A 23,088-nucleotide genomic window follows, 5' to 3' on the forward strand; every position below is an offset into this window, starting at 1 on the left:
GTCACTCTAGAGCTATCTCAGCAGCGATTCAGATGTCCAATAGCCCAGAGCTCCCCGGCCGGGCGGCCAGTAGGCACAGCCTGGCGCCAAATGGCACGCTGGCCGCCCTGGCCCAGCCCGCCATGAGCCATGGGCACATGGCGGACTGGGTTCGGGATCTGAGCTAGACGTCCTCTCCCGCAGCCCTCGGCTCGCCTCTGGCAGCCGGAAGTTAAATCCTGCAGGCCCGAGGTTGCGCCCCTCCCCAATCCCGTTCACCCACCACCCAATGAGGGTGTTGGGTGGGTCCCGGACATGCCCAGTCACGGAGGCCTCCCCCCTCGGCGTACTCACCCCAGAAGGAAGCAGGCCGCACCCAGGCATGTCCGGGCCCAGCCCGCCATGAGCCATGGGCACATGGCGGACTGGGTTCAGGATCCGAGCTAGACGTCCTCTCCCGCAGCCCTCCTCGTTTTTACTTTTTAAAAAATATTTGAAAGGCAGAATTGCAGAAAAAAGGAGAGAGATTGCACATTGTTGATTCTCTCCCTAGATGGCTGCAGCAGCCAGGGCTGGGCTAGGAGGAATCCAGGAACCAGGAGCTTCTTCTGGGTCTCCCACGTGGGTGGTAAAAGCCCAGCTTGGTCTGTCATTCACTAGATCATTAGTCGGAGCCTGGTTCGGAAGAGGAGAAGATGGGGCACGAATAGGTGCTCATGCAGGTGTGGTAGGCAGAAGCTTTATGTTGCTATGCTGTAACTCCAGCCCCAGCGTTATTTACTTTTTTGGGAATATGGAAAGCAGAGAGAGACAAAGATCTTCAATGGCTTAATTGTCAGAACTGGGCCAGGCCAAAGCCTGGAGCCCACAACTCCATCTGGGTCTCCTGTATGAGTCAGAAGCCTAAGCACTGTATCTTCTGCTGCTTTCCCTGGAACAGTATTAGCAGGGAGCTAGATCAAAAGTAGAGCAGCAGGACAGGGGATGTCTGTGTCTTAAACAGAAGCCCAACTCAGTGCCCTGCTACTTTTAAAAATGTGCTACTGAAAGTAGCAGAATCTGCTACTTTAAAAAAAAAAAAAAGATTTATTGGGCCCGGCGGAGTGGCCTAGCGGCTAAAGTCCTCGCCTTGAAAGCCCCGGGATCCCATATGGGCGCCGGTTCTAATCCCGGCAGACCCACTTCCCATCCAGCTCCCTGCTTGTGGCCTGGGAAAGCAGTTGAGGACAGCCCAATGCTTTGGGACCCTTTACCCGCGTGGGAGACCTGGAAGAGGTTCCTGGTTCCCGGCTTCGGACTGGCGCGCATCGGCCTGTTGTGGCTCACTTGGGGAGTGAATCATCAGACGGAAGATCTTCCTCTCTGTCTCTCCTCCTCTGTGTATATCTGGCTGTAACAAAATGAATAAATCTTTAAAAAAAAAGATTTATTTATTTTTATTGGAAAGTCAGATATATGGAGAGGAAGCTCTTCCATCCGAGGATTCACTCCCCAAGTAACCGCAACAGCCAGTGCTGCACCATCTGGAGCCAGGAGTAAGGAGCTTCTTCCACATCTTCCACATGGGTGCAGGGTTCCAAGGCTTTGGGCTGTCCTTGACTGCTTTCCCAAACCACAAGCAGGGAGCTGGATGGGAAGCAGGGCTGCTGGGATTAGAACTGGTGCCCATACGGGATCCCGGCATGTTCAGAGTGAGGACTTTAGCCACTAGGTTACCGCGCAGGGCCCAGAATCTGCTATATTTAAAAATCAGATTGTTTTCTTACAGTTGAATGTTAAACATTCTTTGTGTATTTTGGATGTGTCTTTTACAAATGTTTTTGCTCAGTCTGTGAGTTCTCTTCATGTCTAGTATACGTAACACTCTCTGACAGAAAAGATCTAGATTTTGGGGCATTCTCTGTGTGTGTGTTTATATGGGAGAGAGGGAGAGAGAATATGGAAATTTAATATTGATGGAACTAACATTATAATATGATAGGTTCAACTGTTTAAACTGCTGCCGGTGGCCCTGGCATCACATAGGGGCACCAATTTGAGCCCTGGCTGTTCCCCTTCTGCTCCAGCTCTCTGCTAATGCACCTGGGAAGACAGAAGGTAGACCAAGTGTTTTTGACTCCTGCCACCCAAGTAAGAGACCCAGATGAGCACCTGGCTTCTGCCTGGCCCAGCATTTGCTGTTGTGGCCATTTGGAGAATTAACCTGCAGGTGAAAGATTGATATTCAGATTCTTTCTATCACTGTAACTCTACCTTTCACACAAATAAAGATAAATACTTTGGGTCCGGCAGCGTGGCCTAGCGGCTAAAGTCATCACCTTGAACACGCCGGGATCCCATATGGGCGCCGGTTCTAATCCCAGCAGCTCCACTTCCCATCCAGCTCCCTGCTTGTGGCCTGGGAAAGCAGTGGAGGACGGCCCAAAGCTTTGGGACCCTGCACCCACGTAGAAGACCTGAAAGAGGTTCCTGGTTCCTGGCTTCGGATTGGCGCAGCTCTGGCCGTTGCAGGTCACTTGGGGAGTGAATCATGGGACGGAAGATCTTCCCCTCTTTCCTTCCTCCTCTCTGTAAATCTGACTTTGTAATAAAAATAAATAAATCTAAAGAAAAAAAAGATAAATACTTTGACAAAAGAAGCTTAAAATTTACAACTATATATTGATACGGCATTTTGCTTTCCTTCAGAAGTTAGGTAATTGTAATAGACATTCTTTTGGCAGTGATGTGGGGAGGAGACATCAAGACAGACTTCTACCTGGTGGTTCACGTATAACCTCATGGTGTGAGACTAGGCCAGGACCGAAATTAGTAGGTAGAGCATAATTAGTATTATTTTTAGATACACGGTCCAGTCTCCCATAGGGTTGTCAGAAGCCCAGTTACTTGAGCCATCACTGTAGCCTTCCCAGAGTTGACATTGGAAGCTGGAGTCAGGAGCTGGAGCTGGGTATTGAACTGGCACTCTGATATGGGTTCCTTAACTGCTAAGCCAAGTGCCTATTCCTTTCTTATGGACATTATTAAAGCTGATATTAACACTTGAACCCACTGGGATGGAAAATAACCAATGTTAGTAAGGATGTGCCTGAATTTGACTCCTGGCTCTGCCTCTATCCATCAGCAGCCCCCTGCTCACGTGTGCACTGGGAGACGGCAGGTGAGGGCTCAAGTGCTTGGGTTCCTGACATCCACATGGGAGATCCAGATTGGATTGATGCTCTTAGCTTGGGCCAGGCCTGCCTCTGATGTTGGGGACACTTGGGGAGTAAACCACCAGACAGAAGATCTCACTTCTCATTTCCCTCTGCTTCTCTTTGTCTCTATCTAATAAAAATGAAAGAAGCTGACAATGTATAAAAGAAAAAAATGTGTTGGTGTTATGGTGGTATAGCAGGTTCGACTGCTGTTTGTCATTCCAGCCTGCTAAATTGGAACACTGTTTCAGGTCCCTGCTGTTCCACTGCCAGTCCATCTTCCTGGTAATATGCCTGGGATAAGCAGTGGAAGATGGCTAAGTACTTGGCCTCCTGCCCCCACGTGGGAGACCCAGGTAAAGCTCCTGGCTCCTGGCTTTAGCTTGACAAAATCCTGGATGTTGCAGCCATCTGGGGAGTGAACCAGCAGCTGGAAAAACTGACTCACTCTCTCCTGTGTCTGTAATATTTGTTTTCAAAGAAATACGTGTATTTTTAAATACATATATGTATATAAAATATTTTTTTAACTTTTATTAGAAAGATATACAGAGAGAGAAAGAGACAGAGAGGAAGATCTTCCATCCAATGATTCACTCCCCAAGTGGCCACATTGGCCAGAGTTGTGCCAATCCGGAGCCAGTAGCCTCTTCCAGGTCTGCAATGTGGGTGCAGGGTCCCAAGGCTTTGGGCCATCCTCCACTGCTTTCCTAGGCCACAAGCAGGGAACTGGATGGGAAGTAGAGCTGCCGGGATGAGAATCAGTGCCCATATGGGATCCTGGCGCGTTGAAGGCTAGGAACTCAGGCACTAGGCTACCATGCTGGACCCTAAATGTATATATTCTTAAAGGTTTATTTTTATTTGAAAGGTATTTGAAAGGCAAAATTACAGAAAGATCAGAGAGAGAGAGAGAGAGAAAACTTCCCTCTGCCAGCTCAGTCTCCAAATGGTCCATTGTCCAGAGCTTAGTCAGTCTAAAGCCAGGAGCTTCATCTGGTTCTTGGATGCAGGGGCCCAGCACTCCACTACTTTCCCAGGCATTTACAGCAGGGAACTGAATTGGAGATGGAGCAGCCAGAACTCAAGTTAGTTGCTGTATGCCACAGATGGAGGCCTATGTCACTGTACTGGCTCAGTTAGGTACCAATTAGGATGCCCGCATCCCACCACATTGGAGTTCGTGAGTTTGATACCCGTCTTTGTCTGCTTATGACAGCTTCTTGCTAGTGCAGAACCTAGAGGTAATCAGCACCTGCTACCTCCCAAAATGTGCATTAGCAGAAAGATGGATTAGATGTCAGGTCCTCAGATGCAGGATATGGGCGTCCCAAGCAACAGTTTAACCACCACAGCCAGCATCTGCCCCTTCTATAGTAGGTTAGAGGAATTCTAGAAATTGTATAATTTCTTCTGTAAATTTTCAGCAAGTGCTGCTAGAAAAAAGAACATGCACAGGAATGAGTATTTAGCCAATACTAACAATACCAATACCCCACATTAGGGTAAGTACCGGGATTTGATTCTTTTTTTTTAATTATTATTTTAATTTTTTTAAAGATTTATTTATCTTTTATTGGAAAGTAAAATATACACAGAGGAGGGGAGACAGAGAGGAAGATTGTCTGTACACTGATTCACCTGCCCCCACCTCAGTAGCCGCAATGGCTGGAGCTGAGCCAGTCTGAAGCCAGGAGCCTCTTCTGGGTCTCCCATGTGGGTGCAGGGTCCTAAGGCTTTGGCCCATCCTCGAATGCTTTCCCAGGCTACAAGCAGAGAGCTAGATGAGAAGTGTGGCCACTGAGGTTAGAACAACATACATATGGGATCCCAGTGTGTGCAAGGCAAGATCTTTAACCACTAGACCACTCCCCTGGGCCCCAGGATTTGATTTTTTTAAAAAAGATTTATTTATTTTTGTTGCACAGTTAGATATACAGAGAGGCGAGGCAGAGAGAAAGATCTTCTATCTGTTGATTTACTCTCCAAGCGGCTGCAATGGCCGGAGCTGAGCCGATCCAAAGCCATGAGTCTGGAGCTTCTTCCGGGTCTCCCATGCAGGTGCAGGGTCCCAAGGCTTTGGGCTGTCCTCAACTACTTTCCCAGGCCACTAGCAAGGAGCTAGATTGAAAGTGGGGCGGCCAGGATTAGAACCAGTGCCCATACGGGATCCTCGTGCGTTCAAGGTGAGGATTTTAGTGGCTAGGCTACTGCGCTGGGCCCCTGGGATTTGATTCTTGACTTTAGCTCCTGATGCCAGCTTTCTGCTAATGCAGACTTTGGGAGGCAGAAATGGGAACACAAGGAAAGGGTTCCCGCCACCCCATGGCCTTGTTTTCCCAGCTTTTGACTGGGCTGTTGGAACAGTATGGAAAGTGAAACAGTGGGTGGGGGCTCACTCTATTTCTCTCTCAAAAATTAAAAAATATAGCTCTCCTGGGACAGTGCTTAGAGACACTGAAGATAGTTCAGCACTTGACCTACCTTTGCTGGCTTTCCTACAATACAGCCTCCAAATACAACCAGACTGTCCCAAACTCCCGGGAACAGGGTTGTCTACCTTTACACCAAGAAGATTGTGAGGGCACCGAAGTCTGTGTGTGGCCTTTGCCCAGGCTGACTGTGAGGTTGTCCAAGACAGAAAAACATGTCAGCATGGGCCTATGTGTGCTAAACGTGTCTGTGACAGGAATTAGTGGGCTTTCCTTACTGAGGAGCAGAAAGTCGTCTGTCGTGAAAACATGGAAGGCAGAAGCAGAGTCAGAAAGCTTAATAGAATCATGACACTTTTTGAGTAGTTAAAAATTTAAAAGGTCGGGCCCGGCGGCGTGGCCTAGCGGCTAAAGTCCTCGCCTTGAACGCCCCGGGATCCCATATGGGCGCCGGTTCTAATCCCGGCTGCTCCACTTCCCATCCAGCTCCCTGCTTGTGGCCTGAGAAAGCAGTCGAGGACGGCCCAAGGCATTGGGACCCTGCACCCATGTGGAAGACCCGGAAGAGGTTCCAGGTTTCCGGCTTCGGATCGGCACGCATTGGCCCGTTGCAGCTCACTTGGGGAGTGAATCATTGGATGGAAGATCTTCCTCTCTGTCTCTCCTCCTCTCTGTATATCTGACTTTGTAATAAAAATAAATAAATCTTGAAAAAAAAACTTTATTTAAAAAAAAATTTAAAAGGTCAAAAGATTTTTTTTAATAGAAAAAAATTTAAAAACTTTTAGAAACCCCAAAAAATCCATAATTACAAGATAAATGATTTTCACCCTTTCAGTTTGCCATAACTCCCCAAACCAATAAAGTAGTTTATTGTCATCTTATGATCTTTTCCAGGCTTATTTTGTTTTTTAGTTGCAATATAAGTTTGTGAATTTTCATTCAAAAGGTTTATTTGTTTGAAAGGCAGAGTAACAGAGGGACGGTGAGTAAAGCTTTACAGTGCTGAAAATACTGACTGACTGGCTCATTTGCTAGTTCCCTCCCTGAATGCCTGCAGCAGTAGGGGCTGGGCTCGACTGAAGCTGGAGCCCAGAACTCCAGCTGCAGTTCCTGGGTGTACATCAACAGGAGACTGGAGGGGAACCGGCTGATGACTCAAAACAAGGCCGCCATTATGGAGTGCTGGTGTCTAAGCAGCGTCCTAACTGGCACCAGATGCTTGCTCCAGGAAAAACATTTGTCTTCATCATTTCATCAAAAGGTATCATAGAATGAATAGAAAAACAAATTCTCAAGGTTGGGAAGGAAATATCCTCAGTATATAGCAAAAATCTATAAAGAATTCCTACAAATCAGAAAAAGACAACAAAGCAAGCAGTTAATGGGCTCAAGATTTGATCAAAGCCCTTGATGAAAGAGGAAGTCCAAATGGCCAGAAGACATTTTTAAATGTCCAAGAGACCTTATTGTTGATCAGAGAAATGGCAAATTAAGTCAGAACTAGAGACCAGTAAACATGTATCACACAGATAACAGATTATAATATTGATCTCATCAAAATGGAGAAGTTACCAGGAATCCAAAACAACGAATTATCACCAGGCTAATTTACTTAATATTTAAATGGTTCTTCCAAACTAGTAAGAAGTAACCCTATTAAGAAATGGACAAAGGTGGGGCTGGTGCAATGACTGAATAGGCTAACCCTCCACCTGCCAGTATCAGCATCATATATGCATGCTGGTTCTAGTCCTGTCTGCCCCACTTCTCATCCAGCTCCCTGCTTGTGGCCTGGATGGCCCAAAGCCTTGGGACCCTGGACTCATGTGGAAGACCCAGAAGAAGCTCCTGGCTTCAGATTGGCTCAGCTCTGGCCTTTGAGGCCATTTGGTATAGTGAACTAGCAGATGAAAGATTCTCTGTGTGTGTCTACCTGTAGATCTGCCTTCCAATAATAAATAAATCTTTTCTTTTAAGAGTACTGGCTCTTAAATATGTAAAGGATGCTCTAGCTCTTAAGTAGGAATTGAAGCTAAAACAAGATTCTGTATTTCACCTTCCAGATTGCAATATGTCAGAAAGTTGAGTAATAGCTTGTGTTGGGGAGGGTGTGTGGGAAGTCAGCGTAGCATTTAACTGATGGTAGCATTTACTCCTCTGTATTGCAGAACCTCAGTATTCAGTTTCAGATATGCCTGTCTTAGCATGGCAGTTTCTATGCTTGCCCCTTCCTTCCTTCCTTCCTTCCTTCCTTCCTTCCTTCCTTCCTTCCTTCCTTCCTCCCTTCCTCCCTTCCTCCCTTCCTCCCTTCCTCCCTTCCTCCCTTCCTCCCTTCCTCCCTTCCTCCCTTCCTCCCTTCTTCCCTTCTTTCTTTCCTTCCTTTCTTTTTTGTTGGAAAGGCAGATTTACAGAGAGAAGGAGAGGCAAAAAGAAAGACTTTTTGTCTGCTAGTTCACTATCCAAGTGGCCACAACAGCCAGAGCTGAGCTAATCAAGAGCCAGGAGCCAGGAGCCTCTTCTGGGTCTCACATATGGATGCAGGGTCCCAAGGCTTTAGGGCCACAAGCAGGGAGCTGGATGGGAAGTGGAGTAACTGGAACGTGAACCAGCACCCATATGGGATCCTGTGGTGCATGCAAGGTGAGGATTTAGCTACTGATGCAATACATCAGACCTTCTACACTCATTTCGTTATATAAATGATAGCTAGTGTTTACAGATTCATTGTCAGTTCCCATCTTACTTGATGTGTTGGTTGCTTTTAATTCAGTTGATCATTTCTTCCTGTAGGAACATGTCATTTAGGTTCTAGTAAACCCTGGTCACATGTTGATTCTTTTTCTCATTGGTTGTTCTCAGACTCCTCTGGCTCCTTTGAAACATTAAAGAATCTCAGAGCTCAGGCCCAGTGCTGCAGTCCTCATCTTGCAGTGATCTCTCCTGGCCCATCCTGTATGTGGCCACCTGGTCCTGAACTGCAGTTACACCCCCTGCCTGCCTGCCCAGGGGCTCTGCTAGAGTGTGGGGTGGGCACCTTAGGCTTAGCACATGTAAAACTGAATTCCTAGTCCCTTCCAAGCCGGCTCTTCCTGTTGTGTCCCCCTTTTGTGCATTTGCCTTGGCCAGAGAATTCAAGAAGTCCTTAACGTCCCTTTTTCTCACAATGTGTGTCAGAATTCTTGCTCTGACAACAATTAGCTTGTTATCCTTTCTCACCATCTCCACTTGCCATCTGTTCCTCTGCTGCTGAGTCTCCCTTCCCCACCTTTGCTCCACTGGCCGTCTGACAGTTAAAGGTGTGTCTGGGTGTTTATACAGAGCCCCTCAGGGGTGTCTTTCAGTTGTGCTGAGACCCTGGTCCTGATCCCTTCTCCTCTGGGTAACCTCTGTAATGTGCCTCCCTCCTGCCACTCTCTCCCATGCTAGTTCTGCTCTAGCCACTTGAATTTTAAATATTTTAACTTCTAAAAATCTTAACCAAAATGTAGAAGTTGTATAAATTTCTGGGATACTATGTGAGTGACATTTTGGTATCTGCATACATTAGGGTAAATAACATTTATCTCTTCAAACATGTAGCACTTCTTTATGCTGAAAATATCTAGATCAATGGCCAGAGCTGAGTCAATCCAAAGCTGGGTTCTGGGAGCTGCTTCTGGGTCTCCCATGCAAATGTAGGGACCCAAGATATTGAGCCATTGTCTACTACTTTCCCAGGCCATAAACAGGAAACTGGATTGGAAGTGAAGCTGGGACTTGAACCAGCACCCATAAAGAATGCTGACACTGTAGGCAGAAGTTGAGCACACTACACTGTGATGCCAGCCCTAAAGTATTACTTCTTATGAAAGACCTTTTCTGGCCTTAACCTGCCCCTGCAATCTAAAAGAGTACTGTGGTTGGTACCATCTGGAGTACTTGCATACCTGATGAGGCTGCCTGGTTCAAGACCTAGCTCCGCTGCCAGTTCCAGCTTCCTACTGCTGTGTACTTTGGAAGGCAGCAGGTGATTGATGGCTCAAGTACTGAGTCTGTCATCCATGGGGGACACCGAGGTGGAGTTTCTGGATTTTGGCGTCAGCCTGGCTCAGTCCAGCCATATCTGTTTGTTTTTTTTTTAAACATATTTTTATTGCATTTCATTTTTTAAAATTAATTACATGGCATTATGTGATACATTTTTTATGCACTGGGATTCCCCCTGCCCCTCCCCACACCCTCCCCCGACGGCAGATTGCTCCACCTTGTTGCATTTCCATAGTTCAAATTCAGTTGACGTTCTTTTATTGGAGGTATTTACCAAGCATAAAGACCAGCATCTTATTGTCCTGATAAGTTCAATGGTTTCTTGGTGAGACCATCTCTGGTCTGAAGGTAGAGCCGGCAGAGTATCATCCCAGTCAATTAAAAGCCCCAACATAATATTTCCAACCATTTACAATATTGTGGCATTAATTGACATGGTATTGATTAACCAATATGTTAATAGGAAAATGCAGGTTCTCAACCACAACCTGTGACTTCTTCATAGACATTTCAATTTTGGTTTATATTCAACCGTGTTCTATACACCTTAAAATGGCTTAGATTGCTATTCAGCTGTCTCATGCCTATTTTAATTTTAGTATTTAGCAGTTTATAGTATTGAAGCACGTTTTCTCTGAACCTGGCTGTTTTTCAGGTGGTCTAACTCTATAATTCTAACAGGATATATGTCAACAGTTTAGGTGAGCATGTTTAGGAGGGGTGTGCAGAGAAATCTTCCATACCCCAGTGAGGAGTAACTAATCTTTGTGTCCCACCCAGTGAATTATAAGTGCATCCCCGCTGACCGTTTCCTGTCTGTTTCTAAGCTTTCCTTATTGTTCTATCTATTCTAGTTTTGTTTGTTTGTTTGTTTTGAGGGGTTTCTGGAGCGCTCCTGATGGTTATTACGAGAGGGGGTGGGGACCCAAAATTGGAAGCAGACAAGGACCAGAGAAAGCTCCTCTCCCTAGTCCTGAAGGAAGTTTACTGTTCTTCTGTTTCTGCGGACCGCTCAGGGATCCTGGTTGTTGTTCTAATGACCTTGGATCCTGCAAGGCAGGATTTGGGCTTCTTCCATCCCATGTGGTAGATCCAATTGGGGGTGGGTGACCTCAGAGTTCTTGGTCTCCGAAGGCAATCCATTTCCCCGTGGTCTCCTTGGCAGTAGGGATGTAGTCCTCGGTTGGCTCAGTCCAGCCATATCTGTTGTGAGCAGATGGAAGATCCATTCTCTCTCTGTCTCTCTCTTACTCTGCCTTTTAAGTAGATGAAAAATAAACATTAGAGAGCATTTTAAAAGCCCTTGGTCATCTTAAATTGAAATATGATTAACACAGTGATACTGCTTTGGGAATATAGTGCTTGCTTTTGAATTTATAGCCAGTGCCTTCTCTATGAAACTATTTTGGAGGACATCATTTGTTCTTTGTTACTGGGTACACGTTTGGCTGTGTACTCCTATAGTTCTGAGACATGTGGGACAATGATGCAGTGTATTGGTGTCAGGAATGCTCTGGCTGTGGCTTTGTTTTAATAACCCGTGGAGAAGAACATTCTAAATATTTCATGTACTCCATTTGACTTTCAGAAATTTCCTAGGAAATATTGCTTGGCTTTCTCTTGGACAGTTAAGCAAGTCTATAATGCTTGTTTTGAAATATTTAGTCTGTCCACAAGGTCGTGGAGTGAAAGCCCCACTCCTTCCCATCACCTCCTCCTCTTGGACTGTGCAGAGGCAGTTATTGGCCAGAATGGTGTCCATACCCAGGGTCTCTTTTTTTTGTCATTTAAAGATTTCTTCATCTTTGTTGGGAAGACAGATTTATAGAAAGAAGAAGAGACAGAGATAAAGATGGGACTCACCTTTAAGAATGATAGCTGGACCTGGAGCAGTAGCCTAGTGACTAAATCTTTGCCTGGCATCTGCCAGGATCCTATATGGGTGCAGGTTTGTATCCAGTTGCCCTGCTTCCCTTCCAGCTCCCTGCTTGTGGCCTACGAAAGCAGTAGAGGATGGTCCAAAGCCTTGGGACCCTGCACCCACATGAGAGATCCGGAAGAAGCTCTTGGCTGCTGGCGTTGGATCGGCTCAACTCTGGCTGTAGCATCCATTTGGGGAGTGAACCAGCAGGTGGAAGATCTTTCTCTCTGTTTCTCCTTCTCTTTATAAATCTGATCTGCTTCTCCAATAAAAATAAATCTTTTTGAAAAGGAATTATTAGCAGCTGAGGTTACTATTGCTTGGCTCTGTGACAATGTATTGATTTACAATTACTTATTTATTCATTTTTATTAGAAACATGGATTTGCAGAAGGGAGAGATGGAGAGATCTTCTCTCTGCTGATTCACTCCCTAAATGGCTGTAGCAGCTGAATCTGAGCAAATTTGAAGGCAGGAGCCAGGAACTTCTTTCTGGATCTCCCATGTGGTACAGGGTCCCAAGGCAGTGGCCATTCTGCACTGCTTTTCAAATCCATAAGTGGGGACCTGAATAGAAGAAGAGCAGCCAGGATTAGAACTGGTACCTACATGGTCTGCCAGCACTGCAGGAGGAGAATTAGCCTGTTGATCTCCTGTACCCTGCTAAGTGCTTTCTACATTCCAGTTTTGTTTTTCCTTTCTTTCTTTTTAATATTTATTTGAAAGAGAGAGAGAGGGAGAACCAACTGCTGGTTCACTCCTTAAGTGGCCATAATGACCTTTCCTAGACCAGACTGAAGCCAAAAGCCTGAATATCCATCCAAGTTTCCCATATGCGTGGCAGAGGCTCAAACATGTGGACCATCATCAGCTACCTTCCCAGGTACATTAGCAGGAAGTTGGATTGGAAACAACAACCAGGATTTGAGCTGGTGCTCTGGTAGGGTGCCAGTGTCGCAAGTAGCACAGTACACACCCCTACATCCCCCCACTTTTTTTTTTTAGTTTTACTTGTTTCTATTGGGAAGCCATATATACAGAGAGGAGGAGAGACAGAGGAAGATTTTCCGTCTGATGGTTCACTCCCCAAGTGGCCGCAACAGCCAGAGCTGAGTCATATCGAAGTCAGGAGCTCTTCCAGGTCTCCCACGTGGGTGCAGGGTCCCAAGGCTTTGGGCCATGCCTGACTGCTCTCCCAGGCCACAAGCAGGGAGCTGGATGGGAAGTTGGGCTGCCAGGATTAAAACCGATGCCCATATGGGATCTCAGCGCGTTCAAGGCAAGGACTTTTAGCCACTAGGCTACCACGCCAGGCCCTGCATTCCTTTTTAAAAGTAGTGGTTTGTTCATTCACTCAGGGGTCCATTGTTTTGATTTGTTTGTCAAGCATTTATTGGCACTGATTTGGGTTAGGCCAGATGTCTAATTGAGTATGAGGCATCTCTGTAGGATAGTTCTTTTCAGGCCCATCATGGTAAGCTTTGATTTTTTGCCACTTTGTAAAGTGTGTGTTCTAATAACTTCTGAGCAGGAAAGGATGGAAGAGATAGACAACTAGCAGAGAGGGTGATGGCCACTGCTTCTGCTTCTACTAGCAGTGTGTCTACTTTTTCAATCAAAATGGATGCCACTTACAAGAAGCAGTGTGGAGAGGTATACTCAGAAATGAGCTTAAGTTATTTTGATGCTTGTATTGCTTACACTGTGGCTTAGACTGAATTTGTATGAATGGATCTTTTCAAATTATTTTTAACCCCCATATGACCTCTGTATCTTCAGGTGCTGCTTGTGAGCAGTAGTCGCCATCCAGACCGATGGATTGTCCCTGGAGGAGGCATGGAGCCTGAGGAGGAGCCAAGTGTGGCAGCAACCCGGGAAGTCTGTGAGGAGGTATGACCGGGGAGGTGTTCCTGAACCTGTCCTTCCTGTGTAAGGTTTTAGTTTATTGCCATTGACTGAGTGAGCACACTTACGATCGCAGGAAAGCTGGACTTGATGTTTGTGTGTGCTTTTGTGACTCGGGTGATTGAGCCATGGCGTGGTAATGTTTATTAGGTCCTGTATGCGGTCAGAGCGCTCCTAATAGTAACAGATTACATAGCAATCATAACAGGTTACAGACAATCGTTTGTGACTTCCCATTGATTTTTCCCACATTGCCTCTTTACCTGTGGCAGAAGATTAAAAATGGAAGTTCGTCAGTGCTAAGAAGGAGCAGCAGGCTGCGTTTGTATGAATGGCTTGTTCTCATTAACCTTTGGGTAAGGAGGAAGAGCAGGAGGCCCCAGGTGTAGGCTTCCTGGGCATCAGTAGTGCCGTGGTGGTGAAGCAGTGAGTCCGTGAGCCAGAAGCTGTGAGTGGTGCAGCTTGAGAGGCCATAGTAACAGTGTCTCATTTTTCATGTAGTCACACATGTCCAGCACATGCCCAACTCAGTAACCCTGAATAAACTGAAATAGTGAAATTGTAGACCTTAGTTCCCTGGCTTCAAAAACATACAGTTTGAGGGAAGCTGAAAAAACAGATTGCAGTTCACACCAGGAGGAAGGGATTATGTTTCTCCCCAGCCTTATTTGAAAGCAACATTATCATCTACTCAGGTGGTATCATTTAAGATTTATACTTTTTTTTTAAACAAAAATTATTTATTTTTTATTGGAAAGCCAGATCAGATTAACAGAGAAGGAGAGACAGAGAAAGATCTTCCATCTGCTGATTCACTCCCCAAATGGCTGCAGTGGCCAGAGCTGAGCCAGTCCAAAGCCAGGAGTCTGGAATTTCTTTTGGATCTCACACACACTGGTGTAGGGTCCCAAGGCTTTGAACCATCCTCCACTGCTTTCCTAGGCCACAAGCAGGGAGCTGAATAGGAGGTGGAATAGCTGGTACATGAACCAGCACCCACATGGGATCCTGGTGCCTGAAAGGTGAGGATTTAGCCATTGAACCATTGTGCTGGGTCCTGCTAGGACTTAAAATTCAGGGGTGTAAGTTTTATTGACCTGTTTACTTGACCTGGCCACGTTCTTGTCTTTGTTTTGTTTTTAACATTTATTTATTTGAAAGACAGTTGCAAATGAGAGATAGAGATCTTTCATCTGCTGCTCATTCCACAAATGTCTGCAATTCCATTGCCAGCCAAAGCTGAATCCAGGAGCCAGGAGCTTTGTCTGGGTCTCTTACATGGGTAGCAGGTGCCCAGATATTTCAGGCATCTTTACTGCTCTCCTAGGCTCCTTAGCAGGAACCTCTGTCAGAAGTAAAGTTCCCCAAGATTCAAATCAGCACCCATATAGGATTCTGACTTTGCAGGTAGCAGCCCAGTTCACTGTGCCACAACACTGACCCCAGTAGTGTTTTTTAAACCTTTTTTCTTGTTTTTGAGGGGATGTAAGATTGATTCTTTTTTTTTTTTTTTAAGATTTATTTTTATTACAAAGTCAGATATACAGAGAGGGGGAGAGACAGAGAGGAAGATCTTCCGTCCGATGATTCACTCCCCAAGTGACCCGCAACGGGCCAATGTGTGCCAATCCGAAGCCAGGAGCCTGGAACCTCTTCCAGGTCTTCCAGGTCTCCCACGCGGGTGTAGTGTCCCAAATCCTTGGGCTGTCCTCGACTGCTTTCCCAGGCCACAAGCAGGGAGCTGGATGGGAAGTGGAGCAGCCGGGATTAGAACCGGCGCCCATATGGGATCCCGGGGTGTTCAAGGCGAGGACTTTAGCCGCTAGGCCACGCCACCGGGCCCATAAGATTGATTCTTTAGAGCACTTGAAGAAAATGTAAATTCACTTGGACCCGACTTTTGCTGGAGTCTCGGATTATTCTTACGCTTGGGATACCAGTGCATTCTTTGCTGATACTGAACTCCTGAAGGCTTATACCAGCGTACTTCATCATGAATCTGATACTCAAAACTAGATGGCTGATTGCTGCAAAGTTCTGCCATTTAAAGTCCTTTCTTCTTTGCTTGGTACACAGGTCAACAATAAGTAATAATCCATACTTCTGTCTGGAACACTGAAGAACTGAAGATACTGAAGTAGTAGTAATTTAGAAATTATTCAAGTATAGAAAATGATAGATACCTGTAGACAGATGTAAGAGGAGGTTGCTACAGTGACGTGAGGTGGCTAACTTAGGCAGAACCATGTGGAGTCACGAGGGGTTAAGAGAATAAGAACAGGGCCTGGTGTGGTGATGGCTCTGTGCTAAATCCTTGCGTTGCACACGCTGGCAACCTATGTGGGTGCCAGCTTATGTCCCTGACTGCTCCAATTCCCTTCCAGCTCCTTGCCTGTGGCCTAGGAAAGCAGTAGAAAATGGCCCAAAGCCTTGGGACCCTGCACTCGTGTGGAATACTTGGAGGAAGCTTCTGGCTCCTGGCTTCGGATCAGTTTAGCTCTGGCCACTGTGGCCCTTTGGGGAGTGAAGCAGTGGATGGAAAATCTTTCTCTGTATCCTCCTCTCTGTAAATCTACCTTCCAACAAAAAAAAACAAAAACAATTAACAAGAAAAAAGTCAGTAAGGACAGTGACTTGGGCATCCTCATTTCTGATTTTGTCAGTAATTACACAACCTCTTGAGAAAATAACTTCAGAATACTTTCACTTTGATCCTTCACTTGAATACCTTGCAATTTACTTCTTCATGGGAGTAGAGGGATGGAGTGTATGATACAAATGGAAACATGAATCTGAATATCCTCGCTAAGTTACATATCACATTCAGGAAGAATCTGTGCAGCTTAAGTTGATAATAGACCTAGTATTGTATTCTGTTAAATAACAAAAAGTTCCAGGTTGGCTAGCCCAGTCTAGGCGCTGTCTATCTTCTGTCTGTCCAGGCAAGTTGGCTGTGTTCTCTGGCTGATCTCTTGGGGTTCAGATGGCTCCCATGGCTCTGTCTTCATGTGCTCCTCAAGCAGGAAGCAGCTTGGCCTCCTGAGCCTTTCTTTATTTGGGAAAACAAACTGTCCTGCAGTGTGCTTCAATAGTCTGTGATGGGGTTCCAGAGTTGCTTCTTAAGACTAAGCCTAACTTACAGTTCTGGAAATAGTTCCATGTTTAAGCAGTAAAGCCTTTATCCCCCAGTATTTGGCTTTTACAAGGTTTTTTTTTCTCCTGACTTGACTTAAAAGTAATTTGAAACTATACCGAGAGGGGGACCTGGAACCATGGCATTATCAGATTAGGCCTCTACCTGTGGTGCTGGCATCCCACATGGCTGCTCTGTTTCTGATTCAGCTTCCTGCTAATGCACATGGGAAAGCAGCAGAAGATGGGCCTGGTGTGTGGGCCCCAACACCCACACCCACGTGGGAGTCCCAGAAGAAGCTCGTGACTCCTAGCTTCAGATTAGCCCAATTCTGGCCATTTTGGGAGTGAACCAGCAGATGGAAATCTGTCTCTCCTTCTGTCTGTGTGACTCTCAAATAAAACAAATCTTTTTTTTTTTTTTAAAGATTTTATTATTATTGGAAAGTTAGATATACAGAGAGGAGGAGAGACAGAGAGGAAGATCTTCCATCCGATGTTTCACTCCCCAAGTGAGCCGCAACGGGCCAGTGTGCACCAATCTGATGCCGGGAACCAGGAACCTCTTCCAGGTCTCCCACGCGGGTGCAGGGTCCCAAAGCTTTGGGCCATCCTCGACTGCTTTCCCAGGCCACAAGCAGGGAGTTTGATGGTAAGTGGAGCTGCTGGGATTAGAACTGGCATCCATATGGGATCCCGGGCGCGTTCAAGGTGAGGACTTTAGCCGCTAGGCCACGCCGCCGGGCCCATGAAATAAATCTTTAAAAATAAAAGGTATGGCGAGAGGTAGACATTGTGGTGATGCAGTAGATTTAAGCTGCTGGTAAGAATTCCCACATCCTCTATCAAAGGTTCAAATCTAGTTCAAATCCCACCACTTTGCTTCTGTTCCAGCTTCCTGCTGATTGACCTGAGAGGCAGCGGGTTGGATTCCTGTCACCCACAGTGCAGACTTGCATGGAGGTCTCAGCTCTTGACTTTGACCTGGACTGTCCTAAGCTGTTGCGCAGGAATTTGAGGAGTAAACCAGTTTGTGGAATATCTCTTTTCTCTTTCCCTCTCTGTCATTTCTACCTTTCAAGTGAATAAATAAATTTGTTATTTTTTTTAAAAAGTAAGTCATACCTAGGCTAGTGCCACAGTTCCTGGCTCCTGACTCCTGGCTTCAGACCGACCCAGCTCTGGCCATTGCAGCCATGTGAGGAGTGAATCAGCAGAAGAAAGAGCTTGCTCTCTCTTTCTGTTCATTCCCACCTCACCCCTTTCTTTCTCTTTCTGTAACTCTACCTTTAAAATAAAAATAAACCCTTAAAAATGCATAGCCACTGGAACATAAGATCTTTGCAGCTTATTTTGTTAACAGTGTACTTATATTGGGATATACCAATGTTTATTTTATAATGTAAAAGGATGAACAGATAAAATACAATTTTGAACACATGGAAGGATGTGTTCTAATAAAGCTGTATTTGCAAAAGCAGTGCAGAGCCGTGTTGCCTGTTCTGGCTGCTCGGAGTCAGCCAGGAGCTTGTTACCAGTGGAAACTCTCAGGCCCCAGCTGAGGCCTAGGTGTCTGTGTCAGAATTTGATTCTATTGGGAATCCTGGCTGATTTCCCAAATACACCTGCATAAGAGTATATGATTCTGATAGGTCAGTGTTGCGAGAATTCCTCCTGACAGAACTACGGAAAAAAAATGCTCTTTGGAGGGAACTCTATATTGGCGCTTTTCATGTCAATTCCAGTCCCTTTTCTGATATGCAGAGACTAGGGAACTACACAGACTTTTTGCAGACTCCTGTAATGCTCTCTGCAATGTCTCCTTGGCGAGATTTAGGTTGGCTTGGTCTAAAGCCTCCTACAAAACTGTCACCAAGGGTTCCAAGCAGAGATGCAAGGCATGTTCTGCGGGCCACAGCCCTGTCTGCTTTGGCACGTACTTTCACAGGAGGAGATACGGTTCTGGAATTAGCAACTGTGGTGTCAACTTTCTGGTTTGGCTGAGTGCTTTTATCTGGCAGCATCCTGATCCATCCCAGAGAAACCCACTCCTTTGCAGCCCAGCAGTACAGTGCTTGGGAGTTGTCCTAGAGCCTTGGCCTGCAGTCATCAGCTCTCCCAAAGATTCTGTAAGCTCTTTTTATCCCTTAATAAAGCTCTCTTAATCAGATTGGATTCTGATATCTGCAATAAGAATCTTGATTAGTCTAGATTCTTGTGAGTGGTTACCGCTTTAGTCCTACCAACTCTGCTGCTTGTTAGTGTTAACCTGCAAATGAGTGGAGACGCACTTGCAGGCCATCCCCTCCAAAGAAAGGTGTTGAGTGCTCCATGAGATAGCTGTGTATCAGTGGCTTAAATCAGACACACTGGAGCCCCTGGGAGAAGGACACTAGGGCAAATCCAGATCAGAGGCTAACTGTGGACTGAATGCTGACTGAATATTGTCTGGTCATCCTCCTGCACCAGGCACTGCACCACTTGTTGGGGATACAAAGGTAAATTAGAAAAGACCCTTAGCTTTTGTTCTTAGGGTATTTACATCTCAAAGAGAAACAATGGATTAGAAGATCTCTTTGTTTCTCTTCTCTGTAGCTCTTTGAAATAAAAATAAAAATTAAAAATTTTAAAATAAGAACAAACGTAGTTGATATGGGCCTTTTGGGTTGTCAGTACTAGACATTCTCAGATCACCAGTTAATGAGAAAGAGCAGGACAGTGTCATAGCATCTGCTTAGCCAGGCTGTACAAGTTGGGAGCTCCGTCACGTACCCAAGTGGGTCTCATGGGGGGTCAAAGACTGAAGATACACATTAGCTCAGAGAGCCTGGTCACATTCCAGTCTCTCACCCTCTGTCTCCCGTTGTGGAGGACTTCCTGGGTTCCTCTGGGAGGAACTCAATCCTGGTCTCCTGTTGGTGGCAGGGGCACAAGTAATTGAGATCCCAGGGTGTACCATGGCAGGGAGTTGGAATCAGAAGCAGAGCCCAGCCGCACATTAGGCACTTTGATATGTGAACATCTTAATCATTTAACCAAAATCCTACTTAGGAATATGTATTCAATTAATCAAAAACACAAATGGTTTAAGAGGCGTGAAATTAGTTGAAAAACCAAAGAAGTAATGTTTTTCTAAATTTATCTCTTGTGCACCACTTACCTGTCTGTTGACTCTGTATGTATCCTATTCAGCCATCCTAAAGGAGGACCTGGTTGGTTGGTTGATTTTGAGTAGTTACAGCTTCATGTAGTGGGGCTCCTTGGGCAGCTGCGTCATCAGCTTCTGGGCATTTTAAGGAAGTGTGTGTTACCTTTGCGTCATTTGCTGACATCTTAGACTTTGATTTATGCCCTGGGTGGCAGTGCCAAATGTTGTAAAAGCACAGCAGCCCAGTTGCAGTACATCTTGCTCCAGCTTTACTGAGTGTCCTGTATATGTAATGAAGTAATATTTACTCACACAGGAAAACACTTGCCTTACATTCCTAAGTCATCACAGCAAAAATTGAATATTTATGAAGTGAAACCATTTGGTGAGGAAGAAATACATGTCTTCCTATGTGGAAAGAAGAACAGATAAAACTACTTGAATCCAGGTGCCAGGCTATTCAGCATTTTGCCTCATTGACTCTTCCAGAACCCTGTGAGATACACTTCACAGGTACGAAGAAAACTAAACTTCAGTGAGAGTGATTTGCCCAAACTGACCTTGCCCAACCTGGTGTACACAAGGTAACATTAGAATCCAGGACATTTAGTTTCAACACTTACACTCCTAATGCTATGTTCCCTGAGAGGATGTCTACCAAAATTGTTGTTGTGATTGGTTTGCATTAGCTTATTGGCTGTCAAGTTTTCTGCATTTGATGTGTATTTTTATTTTGTAGTAGCAAAAATGTCTGATCAGCATTAAGTAGTTTCTTGTGGCATTGTCAGACCTAACTTTCATTAAACTCCATGTGCTCAACGCTTTGTTAAACTCAGCCTCAAAGTTCCAGCATACTGCTTGATTTCAGAAACAAATGAACCTGTAGCATTGAAAGAAAGGGTTAAAATATTCGCTTTTACAAATTGGCCTGTTGTTTTAGTGATACTCCTGCCCTCCTTAGGTCTAAAGGGTCCAGGCTTTCCCTGTCTGGGCCTTGGTCACAGTATATTGCTAGCTCAGGGCAGCCAAGGTTGTGTGAGCCGGCCATGTGACATTCTCTGGAATAAAAAGAAAAACACCTCTTTGTGCTGCCCTCAGAACTGTTTCTTTCTTCCTAATTCAGTGAGGAAGATAAAACACTTGGCTGATAAGGAAAACCAGGGAAGCTGGTCTGAAACTGTTCTGTACCCTGTTCCTCTGTTCCCGTTTAGTTTCTTTTACGCATCATCATCTCAACCAAACCAAAAGGACAAAGATACAGAACATCTGAGACATAGAAGGGGCAGGGAAGTACGTACGTAGAGTATTTGTAGACAGTTTGATGGTAAGGGGTACGTGATAGTTAATCCTCTACCTGCAAGCGCCTGCATTCCAAATAGGTACTGGTTTGTGTCCCGGCTGCTCCACTTTCCTTCTAGCTTCCTAGGAAAGCAGTGGGGGATGGCCCAAGTCCTGGGGCTCTGCACACATGTGAGGGATCCAAAAGAGGCTGCATGCTTGGATTGTGGCCATTTGGAAAGTGAACCAGAGGATGGTGACCTTTGTCTCTGTTTGTCCCTTCTCTGTAAATCTACCTTTCCAATAAAAATAAATAAATAAGTAAAAGTCCGATGGTAAGCCTACAAGTCTGGCTTTAAAAAATAAATAAAATAAAAAAGATGTGTACTTCTGTGTGACTTGTTGCATGGGTTCCTGATGTCACACTTCTCTGCTGCTTCTGGCTTCCAGCCCCTGTTCTTAGCCATCTAGCTTCACCACCTTGGAAGTATTTTCGGGGAACTAATGCCTTCTTGGACTCTACTACACCTTGCTGTCCTTCCTCAAGCTTTATGTTTTGTTTTTTTGTTTGTTTGCTTGCTTTGTAGGATCTACTTACTTATTTGAAAGAGTTACAAAAAAGGAGAGACAGAGACAGAGGGCTTTCATCTTCTGGTTCCCTCCCCAGATGGCTGGATGACCACAGTGGCTGAGACTTGGCCAGAACAAAGCCAGGAGCCAGGAGCTTCTTCCAAATCTCCCACTTTGGTGACAGAGACAGACACTTGGGACATCTTCCACTACTTTTCCGAGGGCATTAACAGGGAGTTGAATCAGAAGTGGAGCTACTGAGAACCAGCACCGGTGTTGCAGGTGGCAGCTCAACCCAGTAGGCTACAACACCAGATTTATTCTCAAGCTTTTTTAAGTACACTGTCATAGATAAAATTAACATTTCACAGAATGTGTTGCTTCATTCACCTCCATTGAAAATGATTTAACAAGGTCTAGAGACTTTAATATGGTATCGTTAAAATTGCCTACCTAAAGAGTTCAGTGCTGTTCTCAGTGATCTGTGGCCCAAACTAATCAGTCTTTTGACTGTCTGTCAAGAACCTCTGGTAAATCTTCTTGGTCCTGTCCATATTTTCAGATAAGAACATAGGAAATGCCATAATAACTTTCTTTTTTAAATCTGTATTTTCTCATTTTGGTTCTGTATCATGTACTTTCTCTATTAAGAGTTCTTTTAAGAGTTGCTCTGACTAGGTTGTGGCACCCACTGGTTTTGTGAAGACTAAGCATGTGCCAGGGTGAGCTGGCTGATCCACAGTACCCATTGGTTCTTTTGAGAGATGGGCATGAGGCAGAACAGACCAGACAGGTTCATCTACTGGTATGTTCAGTGACCAAACCTGACACTTCATTGGCTGGCAGAGAGAGTAAGGAATCTTCCATTCGCTGTTTCCCTGGTTCATTCCTCAGGTGATAGCCACAACCAGAAACAAGCTAGGCCAAAGCCAGAAGCTTCATCTGGATCTCCCACATACTGGCAGGGCCTAAACACTTGGGACATTATCTTCTGGTATGTTTCCCAGGATATTGGCAGGGAGCCGAGAGTGGAACAGTAAGGACACGAACTGCTGCCCAGATGGGCGCCCAGGTGACAGCTTTACCTGCTAAACCACAATGTTGGCCCCAATGGGAGCTTTTAAAATCCAGAAGTTGAGTGTGGGAGGGTTGTCCCAGGACTCTGAGAAGCGGAGCGCCATGCGGCTGGAGTGGGGGAGGAGCTAGGAGGATCCGGGCGGAGGCCTGAGCACCTGCTGGCCGCCCGGCCAGGAAATTCTGGAATTTGGTTTCTTTGATATGCTACATGAGTCGCTCCATGCTGAACCCACAGTTCTCTGAGAATGTGTATTAGTCCTTAAGATTCTCAATGGTAGTAAATCTTCCTCTGAAGAACCTGTAGTCACTTTATAGTGCAGATTGCCAACACCAGTTCATTCAAAAGGCAAAATTCCGGGCTTGTCCAGCAGGATACCCCATTACCTGATAGGATGAGGGATCAGCAGAGGGGTCACAGAA

The 23,088-nt window shown here is 45.5% G+C and overlaps 1 protein-coding gene across 1 annotated transcript in view; it reads left to right on the forward strand.

The window, feature by feature from the left end:
* Positions 1-23,088, forward strand: part of NUDT3 (nudix hydrolase 3) — a 91,204-nt gene that overhangs the window by 33,200 nt on the left and 34,916 nt on the right. Inside the window, exon 2 of the mRNA XM_004590286.2 lies at positions 13,338-13,448. Coding sequence (XP_004590343.1) covers positions 13,338-13,448 — 111 coding nt within the window. The remainder of the gene's footprint in view (positions 1-13,337; positions 13,449-23,088) is intronic.

This window comes from Ochotona princeps, chromosome 1, assembly GCF_030435755.1.
Source record: "Ochotona princeps isolate mOchPri1 chromosome 1, mOchPri1.hap1, whole genome shotgun sequence".
Classification (NCBI taxonomy): Eukaryota; Metazoa; Chordata; class Mammalia; order Lagomorpha; family Ochotonidae; genus Ochotona; species Ochotona princeps.